Here is a 17308-nt window from a genome sequence, read left to right on the forward strand (position 1 = left end):
GTACATCAAAGTAAAAAACGTTTTCAAAAAAATCCCTTTATATTTAATTAATCAAATATATTAATAACAAATATTCTATTATATTTTTCTATATTTTACTTTTAGGGGACTAAGTTACTCTAAATTCCAAATTTCTACTAATGACTTGATCTCTAAAAGTTTGATATAATCCTCGATTATTAATTGAATTTTAATTTCTTTCTTAAACATCTCGATCATTTATTCGTAAAGGTGAGCCTCTACGAATTTCAACTATTATCTAACTAGCTTATTTAAGCGGTACATATAGCTTTTATCATTCAAACTTAACTGTTCAGTAAATCTTATTATGTAATAAAATATTACAAATTTTGCAATTACTGAAAAATGACCTACGTATTCTAATTCTCATTTTTTAGCTTCGATGCGAAGCTGATATGGTATTGCTTTTACTATTGTTTTTTTTTTGTGTGCGTGTTGTTAACACTTTTTCTCAGCTCTCACGGAACCGATTTTTTTCAACAATCGTCAAAAGATCACAAATTGTATATAGTTGAAGATATTACCCTCAAAAATTAAAAAAATTTCTCTCGTTCCACATAAATGGGGGAAATCTCCAAAAAAATTGCAAATTTAAAAATCGTTAATTTTCGACATTTTTTTTACTTAAAACTGCCATAACTTTTTTAAAAATAATCAAATCAATATAATTTTTTTTTATAGATGCATGATGTTTTAAACTATCATTTGGTATATTTTTTTATAAATCTGACTCTTTACCTGCCCACAAGAGGGGATTCAAAATGACAACTTTTTTACAAAAAATTAACTTTTTCAACTTAACTTTTGAAAGTGTTCCAGAAACTTGGTAACTTTTATATATATCTTAAATTAAAGCTAATGAACATGATTTATCATGGAAAAAAAACATTGGACTTTATTATGTCTTCATGGTGAAAATTGCTACCAAATGCTATTTTTATGTGAAAATTCTTGATTTTATATTTTACATTTTTAACTTTATAATACTATAACTTATTTAAAAGTGTAAGGATCAATACAATTTTTTTATGAGAAATAATATTTATAGTCTTCTTAGATTCGACATACTTTATCTTAATATTTTTCTAAACATTTATCTATGCAAGGTTAATGTATTTTAAAATAATATAAATACTAATCATTTTGATGTTTTTTTATTTAAATACAATAAAATAGTAGTAAATTTATAAATCATTAGCTTAAGTCAAAAGGTGGCGAGGGTGAATTATGTTTTTGTATAGTAGTGCCAGTTGGTATAACAATAAGTTCTGCAACCTAAAAATAATCAAATTGATTATCAATTCAAGAGTAAAGTTTAATGACACAACAATTATTTTTTCATATTTATGTTGTTTGGTATAATGTGCGAATAGTATTTTTAATAAACTAATCGGTTACTATACACAACATTTTTTATACGAAATATGATTTGTATGAGCACTAACAACAAATAAATGCCCAATCCAACGTTACCGGACTATTTAAAAACTATTGTTATATATAAATTTATATTGCTATTAATATATATATATATATATATATATTATCTTTTATATTAATAAAATATATTGACAAACCAAAACATTTGGAGGTGTTGACAGAGCTGCAATAACTGTATTTGCGACATCTTCCGATTTCAATATCATATCACTAGATTTGCCGTGACTTAATGGTTTCCATTGAGCCACTTCAAAAATTTCTGTGTCAACTAAGCCTGGACTGATGCTCTAAAAAATAATTCTTTTAAATAAATTTAATATTATCAAACCGTCCTTATTAATTAATTTTTAGTTTTATAAAGATTGGTTCTGATTTTCATAATTTGCCTATTTTCTTAAGTTGTTAATATTTTGTAAGTTTTATATTATAACAAAGTTTAGTGCCAAATTTATAAAGTATTGGTTCTTCTTTTCTCTCGCTTTTATCTCAACTACTTGGGGCCGACCACTCGTATTCTAAACCTCCACTTAACATGATATGCTATATTATTTATATACACACTAGCAGTCCTAGCTGGTGTATAAATATGTCCTCATAAATCACCTCCAATTACATCCAGTCATCTTTTTTCGGCCTTCCTCTATTTCCTTCAAACGAAAATTAGCCGAATTTAAAAGCAATTAAATAATTTATGTTTATTTTAATTATTTAAATTATAATTAATATAACTATAGTAGTCTGTTTGTTATAAAACTTTTGTCAACTATTCGTATCAAATTACAGTGGGGTAATTAGAATTCTTTTAATGTCTAATCGATCATAATTTTAAACTTTGATTTTTAAAATTTCATTATATGTCAATATAGTGACGTAAAAAAACTATTATTATACTGAAATGAGTTCACTAATGTCGCAAATGTATATAAATGATACCAAATTATGAAAATTTATCTTTTTTTATTCACTAATAAAAATTATTATTGTATGAATTTTTTTCTAATATTTGTATTGCACCTTTTTTTATGATTTATTTAGCTGGTATTATTGTTGATTCTTTTTAATTTTTATAAAATTATTTGAAACACCCGTACTTTAAAATTGGTAAAAACAATTCAAGTATGATTTTTTATTATGGTGATATAAGAAAAATAAAATAAAACTCGTATATTTATACAAGTTTTTTTCTTTTTCTGTTTACAAATTCTTTAATTTATCTGATTTTAAAAACTATTAATAAATAAAAATGTTTACAGTGACTTTGATTTTCGATTGCATTAACTGTAATTCATGTCTTAAGCCATCACATAAAGCTGTCACAGCAAATTTTGATGCATTATACATTTTGTGAGCGAAAACTGGAGTCAGAGCATGTCCTGCAATGCTACAAATACAAAATTAAGACTATATACAGAGATGATAACTAAATATTATTAGAGCACCTATTAATTTGTATTATGTGTCCATTAATTTTGTGTTTAGCCATAGATTGATATGCCTCTCTTGAGCATGCACTTAATGCCATAACATTTAGATCAAAAATAGATTTCCAATCAGCCGTGCTACCCCCTAAATTGCATATTGGTAGGACATTTAATTATAACAATAATTTAAATAGTAACATTAATTGAATTAAATAGTATTTACATGTAAAAAATCCTATAAGATAGGACGAGTCAGTCATTAACATTATAATGAGAAAAATCATAGAGATAAGCCGTGAATAAGCGATTCAATCTCACTAGACTTATTTCGATTAATAATAAACGCAATAATATTATGGTTATTATGAAATAGACTGTTTCAAAATGATGGATTATATATGTTTAATATGTGACGGTATGTGTCGCGTGTCAGCTCTTAGGTTATGATACTGGTATTATTTATCAGAAAATCATCGCCTGGTCTTTTTATCGCTATTTAATACTATAAAATAGCTTCGACAAACTGCGCCCGTACAGACAAAATAAAATACTTTCTTCTTTTGAAGTAGATAGAGAAATATTTTCTCTTGTGATTCGTATTCTGGATAAAAACATGTCCCTAATTTGATTGATTATTATTTTGTTATCAACATGTTAAATAAAATAAAGAATATTTTTGCATTTAAAGGTAAAAAATATATATTAACTAAAAATTGTGATTAATTTACGACAAACTATTCATATAGCTATAAAAAATAATGTCTAAATTTATTTAGTAATTTCAACTTGGTATTGTATTTGGGTCGATTATAGACATGGATCTTTTTACTATATAAATTTTTTGTTGTTATGTTAAGCTTAAAATTAAACATTTTTTCTGTATAAATTATGTATTTTTACATTCTTACCCAATAATGTAGAACGCCTTAACATGCCTGCATTATTAATCATTATACTTATTCCGCCTATGTTTGTTTCAATCCAGTTAAATACATCTTTCAAAGATACTTCATCAGTTATATCACATGGTTTCAAGTAAATCTTTCCACGCCATTCTTTTTCCTTTACTAAATTACTCAATTCCTATTAAAAAAAAAAAAAAATGAACCTAATTTATATAATAAATTTTACGTCTTTAAAGCATTGTTGGATTTGGATAGGGGATTATTATTATCCTTTAATTTTTTTTTTTTAAACTGTGCTTTCATTTTTTAGATTGTTAAGTTTTGATAAGTCCTTACAATAAGAAGGTGCTCTCTCCTTGCAATAGCTACTACATTTACTCCGTGTTTTAACAGTTCAATAGTTATTGCAGAACCAATGCCTGCACTTGCTCCAGTAACGACAGCTAAATGTCCACGCCACTGTTCCATAATTGATAGAGTTTGAAACAAATTATTTTTTATTTGACTTATATTTTTCTATGAACAAGTGTGATGAACACTTCTGAAAATGTTGGCACAACTTTTAGAAACATAAAATATAATCATACTTCACAAAATAGAATTTCATAAATATAAAAATTAAACTTCATTAAAAATTTGTTCAATGTAATGCTTTTTCGAAAAAAAATGATATACACTGTTTAAATTAGGTAATTTAAAAATATGTTTAGTTAATGTAAAAATTCTAATTATCCACTAGTAATTTGACAGTTGTTATTGAATTATAGTTAAAACAATAAACGTTTAAGTAAATTTGTATGTTTTGAAAGTTCTATCAAATTTTAAAATGTTTTTTCTTTTCTTGATGCATGGAGAGTTACACACTAATATTACTAATGCTATATTAACGGAAATTAAAAGTCATAATTTTAAATTAAATAATTAAGGCAATTTTCACTATCTACAAATTTTATTGCTTTTATTATATTTTTCTAAATGATAAAATTTAAACAATTTATGTTAAAAATTATATATGTATATAAATGTGTAATATTCAATTTGAGTCAAAATTTCGTTATAATTTACTTCTATAAACTCAAAACTTACTTAGAATAAGATCGATAAAAATAGTAATGAGTTCTTTTGCGATTATTTCATTTTTCATTTAAAATTATAAATGTCAATTATTTAATTGAAATTAGATTCATAAATATGTAAGTATAACGCTTATACTATATGAATCTTTTATCTAAACTGGATTAATATATGAAAAAGNAAACGAGGTCATTGTTTACACACTCCAAGGATACTCGCCTATATATTACTATGGTTCGAAAGATTTACACCCTGTATATTTTTATTGTATTTATTATCGAAATTATTCAAACAATTGATAGTTATTTATCTTTAGTAATTATGTTTAATTACTTAGTTATTATGATAAAATGAATAGCAGGCTCGATATAGATAAAAATGATAACATATTTAAACCACTTATTATAAAAATTATCAGCTATATTATGTATTCAAATAAATAATAAATGTAACATTATAATTAGTGAATATAAAAATGTTTACAAGAATTATTAAGACACACGCAATAATTGTTCACAAAAGTTAAGTAGTAAAATATGTAAAATGTTTAACTGACTCAAGTTGGCTTATTTGGTGGTTCTAGTAATTTATAAGTGTGCCAATAAGTTTCCATCCTTTTCAAACCAAAATTATAAAAGAAAAATATTACGTTATTTGTTTATTATCTCAACGTTCATTACAGTATTCTATTAATTAGAAATTTATTCTATAGAATAATTATCCAAAAGTTTTCAGTAACCTGAAATTATTCAAAAAATATAGCAATGAGAAAAATATGTGAAATTTAAAAATACAAAAAATAGTTTTCTTTTCATAGTTATTATTTTAAGAAAAATTGAGCGTATAATTTATCAGCAATTTTATTCATTATTTGTTATTAGAATATTTTGTATATCAATCAAATGTTTATGACATTATACACTTGACAAATTATTCTATTAAATAATCTTGCGTTCATACTGTAAATCTAGCTGTGTACAGTTTTTAATTTCAGATAAGATAATAGTTTACTGTTATACTATACAACAACTATATATCACAACATGGAAACTAAAAGGTTATCACATTTATACGTGATAACATTTTGGTTACCGAAAATATTTTTAAATTAACTTTTGGTATACAGAAATGTCTGTGACATTTCTGCATATTATTTTTAATATATAAATAGTTTATTGGAGACATCCAAAATTGTATTTCTCATAATATTATAAGTTGTAAATATTTCTCTCCAGAGATATATACGAAAAAATCTATACAGTTGAAACATCCATTTAAATACCCCATTTAAAAAAACATGATTAATTTGCGATAATAATATAATAATTATAGAGACGGAAGAACTCAACTAATATAGTCGAACCAACTATAAAAAGTAGTTAATATCCAAACATTTGTCATGATTTAACTGATAGGTCATTTTGTTGGACTGATATCATATTCAGTTTCTTTTAACAGACTTATTTAGTTAGCATTATCTATTATTAATAACATTTCTAAATGTAAATGTTAGCAGTCACTATTTAGATTATAATAAAATAACATGTCTCAATTAACATAGAACATATTTGATATTTTGTAAAATATATGCAAACATAATAATTTTTTGCATTTTATTTGGATAATAACGGCGAATAAAGCAAACTTATTTTAACAAAGAATAATTTACTGATATTTTTAATTTTGTCCATAATTATATGACGTAACTACTCAAACGACAATTCGCCGAATGAAGGTTCATGTTTTTGGTTCTTTGCTAAGTCAAAAAAAACTAAATTAATAAATCAAAACATTTTGTGGGCTGTATATCTCTTTTGTTTTATAACGCCAATATTTTCAATAAATAAAATTAACAAATGATAACTTAATCTCTAATGTTAATAAATGCTCAAATAATAACGGCTAGTTATATTGAACTATTAACTTAATAATACGATACACAAAATATACTGACCTTGCTCGTGACCGAGTGATGAACGACGTTGGTGACGATGTATTGTCCAATATTTATATAACAATCGTGTCCGACGCTCCGATTGCATCCGAAGTAAGCTATTAATTAGCTTCTGACAAAATGTTTAAGCGAAACATGAAAATGTAGACTCTCGTCCTACGTAATCTGCCTGTTATATAAGAGCGCTTAATAATTAAAGACTCCTCATAAAGACAAACAGTGTCCGTAATTCCACTGTAGTTACANGACAAACAGTGTCCGTAATTCCACTGTAGATACACACACGCGCACAGGGAGCACACGAGTATGGGAATGACGCCATTGGCGACCATCGCACATACTACCCCAAGTAAAACCAGTTAGGGCAGGTCGCGCTCATGGCGATGACAACCGAAACTCAACAACAACACGGTCTTATTCCGCTTTGGATCGACTGAACAATAATATACACTTGACTATATGAGAGCAATTAAAATTAAAAATATATATAAAATATTTAACTTGTGTCAAGGGGAAGTTTAGGATAAGGGAGTCTGACCCCAAGTAGTTGGGATAAAGCGAGGAAAATTAAGAAGAATTAAAATATTTAACTTAAAAAGTCACAAAAAGGACTAAAAAATAGCATATATATTTTTGGAACAATGTAAGCATCATTAGCGTTAAACACATGATTATTACATATTCGGACGACTACATATCTTTAGTAATTTCAACTAGATTATTATAGTTGTGACAACAACATTTCAGTTAGGCCATTCATAATTTATACAGTTATTTATTATAACTCAATTTTCGCGCTGTAAGTATTAATATGATAAACAAAGTTTGCAGGAGTAATAACGTTATTTAAAATAAAATACACGTCATATAAAAGCTTAAAGTTCGTTGTATGCGTACAACTGCCCTGTCTATTCTGTACGATTATTTATATTTATCACTCTGTAATTGAGTTGAATAACAAAAAAAACATAAACCTATTTTTTGTATTTGCAATTATAGGCGGATTAAAAATTGTTTTCTTTATTTATCGAATAAAAAACATGTATTATTTAAAAATATACAGAAAAAATAGTTTTTAATCAAATTAATTACACAGGAAAATAAATAACAAGAAAAGGTTTCTTGTTTACAAATTTAATTTGAATTTTGGGAGAAATTTTGATGCTTAATCCAAAACTGGTTTCAGAATTTTTTTAGAACATCTAATTTTTAAGGTAATTATTCATTAATAATTGAACAATATAATAAAGTATAAGTAGCATAAAGTAATGTAATTTGTTATACTTTCCTGAAATTTTTTTATTATGGTAATAAGAGTTATGCTATTTTTACTATTTATACCAGTTTCTATCTTTTTTTTTTTTTTTGACCTTATAGTTGAATTAGTTTTTTTTTTTCTAAAAACTGAACTATGGAATATAACTTTTTTTTTTAGTTTATTATAAAACTATGAAACTTAAAATAAGAAATAGATAATTTTATAAGGTTTTGAAAAATATCAATTACGTGCTTTTTGAATAAATGTAAGATTTCTGTAACTACAAAATATCTCGAAAATTTGCAAGAGATTTCAGTATTGTATCATTTTATAGTAAATTTCACGGCAATATTATTTTCTATAACAGAATACTTAAGAATTTTAATTACTGTTGAATTTAAACGAAATTTACAATTTTTCACTTGAGAAAATTGTTTTTTTTTGTTTTAAGTAAAAAAATATAAACTTTTAAAAAAAATAATTTCCAGATGGTAATATTGATGAAATTGAAGATACAAAAATTTTATAAATAATCTATTAATTAGCATTAATATACAATAGAAATATTATTAATACTCATTGAAATATATATTTTTTTATATTAATTCATTTATGGTACTTTGTATACGTTTCCTATTATAATAAAAATAATAACCAATGAATGTTTTTATGAGAATTAAAATTTTTTATTATATAAAATATGTACAAAAATATTTTGAAATTGGCTAGTTGTTGATAACGCCAAAATTACAATTTGTTTCTATATATTATTATTATCATTATATATTATTTAACAATTTTTTTCAACAAATTTGAATTTAATACCTTTTTTCCACATATAATAACTTCGTTTACTTGATTTTCTTTTTAAAATATTTTGTGTCAGATTACGTCTTGGTGAATTCGATCGCCTTGTTCTTTACTTAAGTCTTCTATGTCGTATGGAAATTTGTTTAAACGAGAATAAAGAAAATTAATCTTAATACTCTTTTTACACCCTAAAACTCGATCATATTTTAGCATATTATTTACTTTTTAATTTATCACTAAGGTGAAGGTATTATTATGGATTTGTCATATAAATAAATGTTCCCATTCACTTCTAATTATCCTAAAAAGACAAATATTCATTTTTGGTAAATCATGTAGTCACTATTAGTGATGTGTCTGCATATACGTCCGTGTACGCACTTAAACCTATGCGACTTTAATTACTATATTAATTTGCGTATTGGTATTTTTTCAGTACAATTATATATTAAATCTACATAAGGTTAAAATCGAATTTAATATTCTTTTGGTATTTTATGTACATTTTTTTTGTATGTTTATGTGATATGCTCTTTGACTTTGTGTGTAGTATTTTATACTAACAAATTTGTAATTTAATAATTTGTAAAACTAATAATGAGATTTTGAATAACATAACTGTGCAATAAACGATTTCTAAGTGGCCTACATCTTTTCACTCATCCATAGAGTGTTCCAAGGTAAATGCTCAATTAACAAGCTCAATTTCAGTTCTTTACACAATAGATTATACTAGTGTCCTACACTTAGATGGCCACACTGTGACAGAGACTGGATAATCGACAAGTGGAGAGACATTTTGAAAATCGCTTATGATTAATTAATACCTTGATTATGATGTTATTATGCTAGTACTCTGTCCAGCCAGGTTGTAGATATAACCTGGTATAATTTCAATAAGAAATAGACATAATGCAATCTAATCACGTATTTTTTTTTTAATTGTGTTAAGTTGTGTAATAAAAATAAATAACTCAAGTTTTCGGCAGAAAAAGGATGTATAAAAACTCTTCTAAGTCAAAGTGACTAAAAATTGAATGAATCACGGCGTAGATTTGATAAATAATTGTAAATATTAGCAAACTCGTTGTCTTTGGAAAAATGACCTTTTAATATTCCGTAAATGTAGTTTAGCAATACCTGATGATATTCTTAAAATATGTTTTGTTGAATTTGAATGGTCAATGCGATAGAATATAAATATTCTATCGTAAATTGTATTTGCGATACAATAATTCGATAAAAAAATAATTAAACAAAATTGTTAATTAACAATTAAATTTGGTTAGTCTATTTTTTATTTATATATATGACAATGGAAATTTAAAAATAAAATCTACATTGAATTAAATAACTCAAACATTGTTATTTAGCTGTAAACATTCAATAATACATAAAATATACTTTTCCTTGTACAAGTTAATACTAAAAAAAATATTTTTACAATATTTAATAATATGTATAATAATTTTAAATGGAAAATCGATTTTAGTTAATTAATATTGATGCTGGAATTATAATGATTTCAATTTGATTTTTATTAAGACAATGATTATAATAATATAAAAATATAATAATTTTAGAGCTTTACAAAGAGGTTCATATTTTTTCCTATACTTACTTATATTTTTCATGATCTAACAAATCGTTAGCTGAGTAATTACTGTCCATTCTTGAGTCAGTATACTGATTTGCTCCCCCTGGAAATTCTCCGAATAACCACTGGTAGTATTCCTGGGCATTTCCTAATAAACCACTGTTTTCAGATTGTGAATTATACTCTGGCACATTAGATCTGCATGCTTCTGTCTCGGTACATTGATTGTTTATTTGTCCAAATAAGTTTTTTATTGTATCAGGTATTTTGAAATTATTGTCGCTACTGACTTGAAGTGTGTAGTAAGCAGCTGCTGCTAATAAAATAGTTTTTACTTTGATAAAACTTAAAAAGTTACATTGTCTTAGCGTGAGTATAGTTCCGATAACTTTACACAGTGCATAATTATTTGCTGAGAGTAATGATATTATTTTATTAAATACGTTTGGATTTTTTAAATTATTCAAATCAAAACTATTGAAAACTTCCATTTCTTCCTCAAATCTTTGATTGCAGCTTCCATCATTACACTGTCCGCTATTTCCACCCATGTTATTTTGTGAATCATTTATTAACGGTTTCGACATTACAACTGAAACGTTTATTACATAGATTAATACTACAAAGAAATTTAAAATAAAAATGCTTCGATATCTTGAATACATTTTAAGCATTTATGATTATTAAAATATTTAAAATTTATATAAACTTATCAAAATCTCAAAAGCTTTTAAAAAATTGTCGAAAACTATCTTCATTTATACTGAAAAATTTTTAAACAAATATTTTGATTGTAATAAAAAAAATACAAGATAAATACATTTAAATATCTTGTTATAGAAAAAAATTGTCTTTTTAACATCTTGTTGTTCTCAGAAGTTTTATTGATTTATTATGAAGTATTAAAAGTATCTATTTATAAAAACCTATAATGATTAATAAATTCCTTGATTATTAAAGTATCATACTTAAATAGTCTGGAATAAGTATGCCACATATTTGTACAATTTTTTTTTTATTTAAAAAGTAACTTTTAAAAGATTCTGAATTAACGCAACATTTATGAAAATAAGACATAAGACATTTGGTTATAAATTAATAAAGTTTGGATACTACTCACGTTTATAATTTATCTAGAACCTCACAATTTATACTACCACTCATTGTTTTAAAATTTTAATTGTGCAGTAAAAAATATTATTACATAAAATATAGGTTGCTAAATACAAATTGATGTTAGATAATACATTTAAATTATTTTGTGGACTGTAAGGGGGCATTTATCATTATTTTATTTTATTATTTTGAGTCTTAGAGGATGCTAAATTCAAATTTAATACCAGTATTTTTATTTTAAATGTATTTAGTTGAGTAAAAAGAAATTATTTCTTGAAGATATAACTCTCAAAAATTGAACATTTTGCCCTTGTTCCTCATAAATAGTGAAAATCCTCAAAAAAATTATGAATTTTAAAATCGGTAAATTTTTTTTCATTTAATTTCTAAAAATCTGTAGACAGTGTTTAATTTTATGAAATTGATGGATTATTGAAAAGCAGAATTCTAACTCAAAAAAAAATTACGGAAAAATTGCAAAAAAATCATTGCCATGGGTAATGATTTTTACTAAATCAGCAAACGAGGACAAAATTTTCAATTTTAGAGATAAATGTTTTCAACTAGATACAAATTGTGATCTTTTAACGTATTGTTGAGAAAAATTGGTCCAATGAGAACTGACAAACAAAGACAAAAAAACAAAAAAAAAATAAACACATAATGGAAAAATTAATATCTTTTCAGCTTCGCATCGAAGCTAAAATTAATTATTGAATAGCTCAATTTGGAAAGTGACTGGCTCCATTAGCTACTAATACAATAATCTGAGAATAATATTTCTTATTGTTTAACATTATGGTAAAAAAATATAATAATTTCAAAACTTTAGTGTTACTAATGATTTTTCTTTTTGATCGCATATTTTGTTTTTTGAAACACTGTGTCTCTGTCACTGATTATAACAAGTAATCAATAAATGCCGCAATTTTTTAATAATTTTAGGAAAGTTAAAAAAAATAATAATTTGTATATATTTTTTGTGTGATTTAACTGTGTAATTATTGCTAAGGTACTAATGAGTAATTATCACAAAAACTAAAAGCGATAAAATAAATGTTCTAACTAATAAAATAACTGGTCTGTAACAACTTGGAATTAGTATTTTGGAAATTATAATCACTTTAATAATATCAAGAGATGAAGCACGGATCTATTTATTTTTATCTTAAGGCTTTTATGGACAGCACTACTCCATCTATTATAATATAAAATTTCTAATATCATTTAAAATACATATTCAAAAATTGTTATAGACCTATAATTTTCTTAATTAAATCAATTTATTATCTCTAATCTTGTTAAGCATATATATTTCCATTTAAAAAAATTTACACGATTACTAATTTAAAGGGGAGAGAAGGGATGGGACCAATTTTTGTTTTAAATCATAAAACGTAGTATCCTATTAACTTCTAAAAAGAAATAATTATAATTTGCCTAATTTTTTTAGAGATATTGTGTGAGGTATAGTTAATTAGACGTTATTTGCTATACAATATGTTATAAATTCACTTAATTACGAGTATAAATATAAAGATTATTAAAAAAATTATTTGAATTTACCTAATGATAGGATAATTTAAAATTACTCTATGACAAGACCACCATTCTTAAGGAAAAATTAAAGCCTCGGCCTCGCGCTTGTGAAAGTAATGACGTTAATTTTATTACAATTATTTTTGCTTAATGACTCATATATATTAAAGACGATCTTGGTCTACCAATAGTAAAAATTAAATACTCATTGTTTTATTTTTAAATATTAATAAACATACAATAAAAACTTTTCAAATCATAATTATTGTTGTGATATGATTATTTTTCAAAAATGTAGTAAAATAAAATGGGTCTAAATATTAGTCAATGTAAATTTATGTTACATCCATTAAAAGTCAATTCATGTTTTTATCAGATTTTTACTAAGAGTAAATATTACAGAATTAAATAGCAAAAAATGTGTCATGAACAAAAACAAATTTGTTATTTATTTTTTTATGTCTACATTGTAAAATATAATATATTTTTATTTTCATGTTTTATAATATTACAAAAAAACAAAATATATATAGGTGAAATTTAATGCTAATTATTAGGGCCAGGAGTTTTATAAACTTTTTAATTTTGTTTGAGCCACTTTGAAGGGTCCCCAAGTTTGTGGAACATTGTCATAAGATTGTATAAAATCATTGAAATATTTTTCGTTTTAGGAATATCTCAGAAAAAGATTTCCTCAATTACTCCAAAAACTATAACCTTGGTAACAACGCGTAACTACAATTACAAGTCAATTGATAAAAATTTGTACTGGATCATCGTATGTTCACAATAACTTGACAAAATGTATAAATTCTTATAATTCCGGACCTTATTGTTTGTAGTCACTACTATAAAAAAGCTTTAACGAGTGGGTATATAAAGAAAATTCAACTTCTTTGATTGTCCTTTAATGCGCACAATTTTAGGAGAAATTGAAATGATTAATTGTTATAAGATATAGATGAAACCCATTAAGTGTAACTTATTTATTTATAGGAAGGTTTTTCAAAATTTCAATAGAAACGGTTGTTAATTTTGACATCAAATAAAAATAACTTAAAGAAATTATGTCTATATGAGAAACATTAATTTGCGAAATATAAAAATTGAGATGTGTATTTATTTATCAGACACTTAAAGATTTTTGTTTTATTCATACATATAATTTAAAATATAAATAGTATTTTAAGAAACTGTTGGATAAATATTGTTTTCAATATTTAATTTTGACATTTCAGTCCTTAAATTAATAGTCTACTTTAAATTTTTACTGCGCTACAATTTTTGTCAAACATGACTAATGTCATTAAATACCCGACAGTTTTTATTTTATTAAATGTATTATATTTTTATTATTTGAAATAAAAATTGTTTGCTTGATAAATAGTTAAATTTATTATCCTATTTATTTATTTAATTAATATAAGAGCTGTATATGAACAATACACTTTTTGATTCAGTCAAAATATTTTTCAATATGATTTAATTGAATTTATTACTTATAATCCTTACATTTACTTACATTATTTTTAATTATGATTTTCATTTAATTAATGAATCATGTACAAAAATTCCTAAATCAAAAAAAGTTGAATTGAAAAGTCCAGTATAACGTTTATATCAGAGTTTCGCTTGATTTTAGTTAGGAAATATAATTTTTACTAGTGCAAAAAAATATCATTGTTATTTATTAATAAAATTCTAAATTTTATTTTTGGAAAAAATAGAGAAAATTGTTCGAACCAAAGAAAGTATTAATACTTTAATAATAGAGCTTAGTTGTTTATTGTCGTTGTAACAATAAAAAAAGCCATTGGTTCGAATCTCTGATTATAAAATAATTATTCACTTCTGTAACATGTTTAAGAATTTATTTATTTCTCATTAGCATTAATTATTCTTGAAATTCTTGAAATCGTTTATATTTTATACAAACGACAGCTCGTAATTAGTATATAAGAAAAATTTATTTATAGGTAAAAAAAAGTTTTCCATGATAAAATTTAACTTTAAAAATAATAAATTCATATAGGTGCTAGTCATATCAATTAGTCTGAACAGTATAATTTTTATGAAAAAATTGGAATTATTAAACATTATTTAACAACATTTTTGTTAAAACATTGATTGCAATTTATAACAGATCTTATAAAATTTTAATTGATACTTATTATTTAAATAAATAAAAACAATTATTCTAATAAATTATTTTACTATTCTTTTAAAATGTATGTAATATAAAATGTGTTAATTTATTTGAATTTTTATTAATGATTAATTTTACTGAAGTGCCAGTAGAAGTATGGAAAATATTAGTCGGTGTTAGTATAAGGTAGTTGAAGAAAAATACTTTAAATACTTTTATATAAAATCTTATTAGAAGGGAAAATTCCAAATGAATAGAGGAATAGTATTTTGGTGCCGATATTTAAAGATAAAGGTGACATACAGGAGTGTGGAAATTATAGAGACTTAAAGCTTATGAAAAAGCTTATAATTACCTTACTATAAGTATAAATATTCAATAAAATCTCTCTTAAATACAAAAATTGACTGAAATTATGAAATATTGTGTATATAGTATTTTAATTATCCCAGAAAAGATATTTTATACGATGTTTAATGTAACGTGAATGCTGATGTTGAAGACATGTTTATTTTAACTTTATGAAATTCTATAAGGGTCAAAAATGATGACGATTAGTTAATCATTGGTTACTTATCAAAAAGTTTTTTTTTCTCCATATTTTGCATATTATAGGGATTTAAAAATATTTAGTCTCTTTTCTTATTTTATATTATTTTTAGAAACAAAAACATATTTTCATTATTTTCTCACATTAAAATTTTTTTCTATGAAAAAACTTAAATTTATAATAGGGGAGAGCTAATGTTTTGTGCATTTTAATCTTTTTGGACTGAAAAAATATAGTAATGACTGCAAACTAAGTATTGAAATATTAGTAAATATATATACTAAACAATGACAAATTTTTCAAAGAATTTTAAACGAACACATACGTATCTTTTAAACATCACTTGTATTGCAGTTGTTTTGCTAAAACGGTGTATTATTGGTTTACCACGTATGGTTTTAACTTGAGCGTGAATAAATAAATAAAATTGTTTTTATTGTAATAGCTAGAGAAAAACATTACATATAAAAAGTATTTAAAATTTTAGGTCTTATTAGAGAAGTATTAGGGGAGATTTTTAAATAAAAATGAAATGAAGATAGGTATTTTTTTTCTTGTTATTTGTAAATTCAATTTCTATATATAAAATAATTTGCTTATAATTAGTTAAACTTGCTCAAAATTACTTGGGGTGTCAGTCACCTTGTATGAGTGCCAATACAGATATTAAATTCTTGATTGGTGCTACTCAGGTCATTTATTTTATGTATTAAGAGAAAGCTTATCTAATTGTTTATTAAATAAGCTAGTCAACTTTATGTTGTTATTTAAAAAAATTAAATTGACACCCGTATAAAGTACAAGAAATGAACATAAAAATACTTTATGATTGTTAAATTAAAAAAAAACCCAGCACAGGGGGGTCGCGGCACAGTGGTGACGTGGCATAGTTGGATCAAGTATAATGATATCTGACAGTGATTAAAATCACTATCAAAAAAAACGCTTCGATGCAAATCTTTAGATAGTGTTTAATTTTAAAAAATTGGTGGATTATTCCAAAAGCTTCATAAACTGCTAGTTCCTTATTAATATCCTGATTAAGATAAAGTATGTCGAATGAAAAAGGGATTATTAAAAAATAGTATTTCCCATAAAAAAATTATATTGATCAATACACTTTTCAATAAGTTATAGCATTATAAAGTTAAAAATGTAAAAAATAAAATTGAGAATTTTCACACAATAGCATTTGGTAGCCATTTTCACCATGAAGACAAAATAAAGTCCGAAATTTTTTTTTACATATATAAAGTATATTACATTAGCTTTAATTTAAGGTATATATAAAAGTGTCAGACCTTCCGGAACACTTTCAAAAGTTAAGTTGAAAAAATTAATTTTTTGTAAAAAAGTTGTCATTTTAAAAAAGTTACGGCAGTTTTTAGTAAAAAAAATTGAAAAAATTTCGAAAATTAGCGATTTTTAAATTTGTAATTTTTTTGGAGGTTTCCCCCATTTACGGGGAACGAGGGAA

The 17308-nt window shown here is 24.2% G+C and overlaps 1 protein-coding gene across 8 annotated transcripts in view; it reads right to left on the bottom strand.

Moving 5' to 3' along the window:
- Positions 1–1159: 1159 nt before the first annotated feature.
- The window catches only part of LOC126905896 (farnesol dehydrogenase-like), a 42944-nt gene continuing 26795 nt past the window's right edge, over positions 1160–17308 (bottom strand). For 2 of the 8 annotated variants that reach the window (XM_050686024.1, XM_050686025.1), the window contains exons 2-7: positions 4124–4328; positions 3791–3965; positions 2901–3027; positions 2713–2842; positions 1599–1748; positions 1160–1296 (exon numbers count right to left, since the gene is read on the bottom strand). In XM_050686024.1, the coding sequence (XP_050541981.1) occupies positions 1216–1296; positions 1599–1748; positions 2713–2842; positions 2901–3027; positions 3791–3965; positions 4124–4255 (795 nt within the window). In that variant the 5' untranslated portion in view covers positions 4256–4328 and the 3' untranslated portion in view covers positions 1160–1215. Of the gene's footprint in view, positions 1297–1598; positions 1749–2712; positions 2843–2900; positions 3028–3790; positions 3966–4123; positions 4329–4873; positions 5010–6815; positions 7043–17308 lie in introns of those variants that run through there. The other 6 variants (XM_050686026.1, XM_050686020.1, XM_050686023.1 and 3 more) reach the window with 5 other exon arrangements.

The sequence above is a fragment of the Daktulosphaira vitifoliae genome, unplaced genomic scaffold, assembly GCF_025091365.1.
Source record: "Daktulosphaira vitifoliae isolate Bord-2020 unplaced genomic scaffold, ASM2509136v1 Scaffold_4, whole genome shotgun sequence".
In the NCBI taxonomy this organism is placed as follows: Eukaryota; Metazoa; Arthropoda; class Insecta; order Hemiptera; family Phylloxeridae; genus Daktulosphaira; species Daktulosphaira vitifoliae.